The sequence below is a fragment of the Rhinopithecus bieti genome, unplaced genomic scaffold (assembly GCF_001698545.2).
Source record: "Rhinopithecus bieti isolate Rb0 unplaced genomic scaffold, ASM169854v2 scaffold_9383, whole genome shotgun sequence".
NCBI classification, from domain to species: Eukaryota; Metazoa; Chordata; class Mammalia; order Primates; family Cercopithecidae; genus Rhinopithecus; species Rhinopithecus bieti.
Window position 1 is genome coordinate 1,961,614 of NW_016806471.1, and position 4,681 is coordinate 1,966,294.

Genomic DNA, 4,681 nt, shown 5'->3' on the forward strand with positions numbered 1-4,681 from the left:
AAAAAACCCTATTTTTTTTTTTTTTTTTTTCTGAGGTAAGGTCTTGCTCTGTTGCACAGGCTGGAGTGCAGTGGCACGATGCCAGCTAACTGCAACCTCCGCCTCCCAGGTTCAAGTGATTCTCGTGCCTCAGCCTCCCCAGTAGCTGGGATTACAGGCGTGCACCACCATGCCCTGTTAGTTTTTTGTATTTTTAATAGAGACAGGGTTTCATCATGTTGCCCAGGCTGGTCTCAAACTCCTGAGCTCAAGTGATCTGCCAACCTCAGCCTCCCGAAGTGCTGGATTTACAGATGTGAGCCACTGTGTCCAGCCAAAACATATCTTTTTATAAACAAGATAACCTCTCATCTTGATTCTGTCTCCTCAAAAACAGGTTATTTGTAAATGGTATAAACATTCATAACCTGTTACTATCAGTAAGCATTTGAATCAAATAAGAATCTTGCCTTGATATTCTGTGACCCATTTGGAACTTTTCCATGAATTCTTGGGAGTACTAAATGACTATTTGAGAGCTGCCTTTATATGGTGTAAAATTCTCTTTTGTGCCTTTAAGTGTAGGCATTTGCATTTTATTTATAAAATATACCTACTTTTGCCTCAATTTTTTGACATGTATGGTGGACTCCAAAATGTCCAGAGCCAAATAAAAGGCAGACCAGTGGCTGCTTGTTATATGACAAGTGAATTTAGGAATGCAGAGGGAATATTGTAGCAAGAGATGTCAGAGACATCTTTTTGCAGATGGGACATATGACTTGAAACAAGGTGAGCAGTTAATAAAGGTTTGTGGGCCTGCAGTGCTGGTGACAGCAACACCCTGAGCAAGGTTCTACCAGGTGATTCTTTCTTCTTGCATATTTCTACCCTAAAAGCATAAATTCACAGTGTCACTTTTTAAAGGTAAGGGAGCTAAACACTATAGCACAGTCTATCTACCTCACTAAACTGTGAGCTCCCCAGAGATCAGGGAACTGAGTCCCACTCACCTTCATATCATCAAGGTTTGGCAACCTTAGTGTCTGCACTTGATGATTACCTATGTGGCAAGTGTTCAGGCAGTTAGTGCTGCCACAGCTAGAGAAACAGCTTCAGGCAAGAAAAGAAAAACTTCTCTTTGTACCCTTGTGACAGAGATCCTTCCACATGGTTACTCTTCCTCTCTCCTCCAGCCAAAAGAAGGAGTGGATTATCTTTTAATCCTCTAAGAGATCCAGTTTCCTCCTCATACCTCTGTACTGTAAAGACATCTCTCTCAGGTTCAGCACAGGAAGTCAGTCACAATGGGAGAGTGATGTGTATGGATCAGGGAACTGAGACACTTTATTTTTTAGATGCTTATTCTGTCATTTCCACTAAACCAAGAACATTCTGAGGACAGGGCTCAGGTTTGATTCATCTATTGCAATTGTCACTTGCCCATTAAATGCTTACTGAAATCATGTGTTTAATCTCAAATACAACATAGATTTAAAAAAAAAAAACAGCTTAGGCACCTATTCCCAGGACTGGGTTCTAAACAGCAAGTGATATTTTAACATTCTAAACCCACCTACCTGAAGCAAGCACATAGCATTACAGAGTATGCTTTTTTTTATTGTCCTCTCTCCCTGAACCCATTTTACACCCTGGTTCTTGCTACCAACTTAAAAAATAGTTTATTTTCTAACTATAAAAGTCACATTTGCCAACAGTAGAAAACTTAGAAACAAAAGCTAAATTACGGTAACAAAAGTTACCATAATTTCATGATTATAAAGATGCTAGAGTGGCTACCACCATTTATGGAGCATTTGCTATGTGCCATACACCATGCTAAACACTTTTTATTATCTCAATTAAACCTCACAACAGGTACAAGGCACCACCCACCACTTTACAAATGTGAAAACTGAAGTTTGAAAAACTGAAGTAAGTTTGTTAGCTCACAGCCACACAGCTAAGTAAGTGGTATATTTGGAATGAAAAGCCAGGTTGTTGGACTGTGAACTGTGAGTTCTTAACTACTATACAACATTATCAAATTTCTAGTACATGCTTTTCCATTTTGTCTTTCACCTACACCATATATGGGATATTAGAGTTTTAGTGTTTTGTTGTTGTTTGTTTGAGACAGAGTCTCACTCTGTTGCCCAAGCTGTAGTGCAGTGGCACAATCTTGGCTCACTGCAGGCTCCACCTCCCAGGTTCAAGCGATTCTCCTGCCTTAGCCTCCCAAGTAACTGGGATTACAGGTGCCTGCCACCATGCCTGGGTAATTTTTACATTTTTAGTAGAGATGGGGTTTCGCCATGTTGGCCGGACTGGTCTCAAACTCCTGACCACAAGTGATCCACCTGCCTCGGCCTTCCAAAGTGCTGGAAATACAGGTGTGGGCCACTGCGCCTGGTCCCTATTAGAGTTTTAAAAAATTTGGGGGGAGGGATATGTCTTAGAATTTTTAATAAATCCCCAAATGGGACCATATAGCATATGTTTTTGTAAACAGCTTTTGTTTTCTCTTTAATATATTAAGAACACTAAAAAATATACAATATATTATATATATAATATACATGTNTATATAATATACATGTATTAATTAAAAATGTTTTGTTATATTTATATATGCATATATTAGAATATATATTCATATATAGGAGAATATATTAAGAATATCTTCTTCCCATGGTATTAAAATGCTGTCATAAAACTGTTTATTCATTCAATATACATTTACCTATGATGTGCCAAGCACCAAGCACGAGCCCAGGTACTAAGGATAAAGCAGTGAACAAAACAGTTTCTACTCTCAAGTAATTTACATTTTGCTAGGGTGGACAACAAAAACACACAAATATTTAATACCTGAAGCATTAATAAATACTATAAAGAAAAAGCAAGTAAGATGGAAAGCAGAATAAGAAATGCTATTTTTCTATAAGATATTCTATTTTACAATTATAAAATCAGTATTTAGCGAATTTCCTATTAACATTTAGATTGCTAAATTTTTACTAATATATACTATACTGACAGAAACATCCTTTTATATCTCCTATTTGAACTCTGATTATTTCCTGAAATTGCATTTTTAAAAGTAAAAATGCATATTTACTTTTAAGACTGATATTGTTAAACTGCCCTCCAGAAGACTAGAGCAACTGATAACCACCATTACCAATACAAAAAAGCAACACCATCTGCAGTGGGTAGGTATTACTTAAAAACAGCAGGAAACAATGTTAGTAGTTAATTTGCATTTTAAAAACCAAACTGTTGTTTACATTCCAAATGGTCTCCCAAGTTTATCATCATCTGTTTTTTTTTTTCCCCCAGTTTTTTGAATTGTTATAAGGTCAAATCTGCCAATCTTTGTCCTTTTTGTGTGTGTGTATTTTTTTAACATGGGATCTCTCTCTGCCACCCAGGCTGGAGTGCAGTGGTGTGGTGATCACAGCCCACTGCAGCTTTTAACTACTGGGCTCAAGGGATCTTCCTCCTTCAGCCTCCCTAGCAGCTAGGACTATAGGTGCAGACTACCACATCTCGCTAATTTAGAAAAAATTTTTTTTGGTAGAGACAGGATCTTACTATGGTGCCCAGGCTGGGCTTGCTTTGCTTTTATATGCTTAGAGCACCTATTATTGTAGTAATTTGTATTCTTTTCAGATCTCCACTTAAACTTCTTTGGGGAACACAATGATTTAAACATAAAAATCCCCACCTACGTATTCTCTAACAAGTAGATCATTTTCAAAAGACTCTGAGCAAATAAGTACCTCTATCTTATATTCATCTTCTAATACTGTGAAAAGCCAATACGAAAACTTACATTATCCAACTCTATAAAAAATTGTAAGGGTTCTTACCTCGACCTAAAACACAAACAGCCATTAAGTTGGATGAATAGTAAGTAGAATGGAATTTCAGTAGCTCTTGTCTTACATCAATGCCTTCTTGGTTTGGTCTAGTCTCCAGAGTATATTTGTTTCCTGGAAGGGAAGAAAAGCATTTTTTAGAAAAGCAAAATATGTGGACGTTTAAAGTTTTGTAATTATCACTGATATTCCTTAAGATGAACTTTAAAAATAGTTTTAATACACATAATAACTCAAATTTATTTGAATGTTAAGTGAATAAACAGGATAACATAGTAAAAACCAGCAACGTTTTAAACTATAGTCTTCTCTACGGAATTAAAAGTGTCTTTTTTTTTTTTTTTTTTTTTGATACGGAGTCTTGCTTTGTGGCTCAGGCTGGAGTGCAGTGGCGCGATCTCGGCTCACTGCAAGCTCCACCTCCTGGGTTCTCGCCATTCTCCTGCCTCAGCCCCCTGAGTAGCTGGGACTACAGGCACCCGCCACCACGGCCCGCTAATGTAGAGATGGGGTTTCACTGCGTTAGCCAGGATGGTCTCGATCTCCTGACCTCGTGATCCGCCTGTCTCGGCTCCCAAAGTGCTGGGAGCCACCGTGCCCTTTTTTTTTTTTGAGACAGAATTTCGCCTTTGTTGCCCAGGCTGGAGTGCAATGGCACGATCTTGGCTCACCCCAACCTCCACCTCCCAGGTTGAAGTGATTCTCCTGCCTCAGCCTCTCTAGTAGCTGGGATTACAGGCATGCGCCACAACGCCTGTCTAATTTTGTATTTTTAGTAGAGACGGGGTTTCTCCATGTTGGTCAGGCTGGTCTTGAAC

At 38.5% G+C, this 4,681-nt stretch overlaps 1 protein-coding gene across 4 annotated transcripts in view; it reads right to left on the reverse strand.

Annotated features, from left to right (window-relative positions):
• IDE (insulin degrading enzyme) overlaps positions 1-4,681 on the reverse strand; it is a 113,749-nt gene that overhangs the window by 59,329 nt on the left and 49,739 nt on the right. For all 4 annotated transcript variants that reach the window (XM_017876749.1, XM_017876746.1, XM_017876748.1 and 1 more), the window contains exon 5: positions 3,855-3,977. In XM_017876749.1, the coding sequence (XP_017732238.1) occupies positions 3,855-3,977 (123 nt within the window). The remainder of the gene's footprint in view (positions 1-3,854; positions 3,978-4,681) is intronic.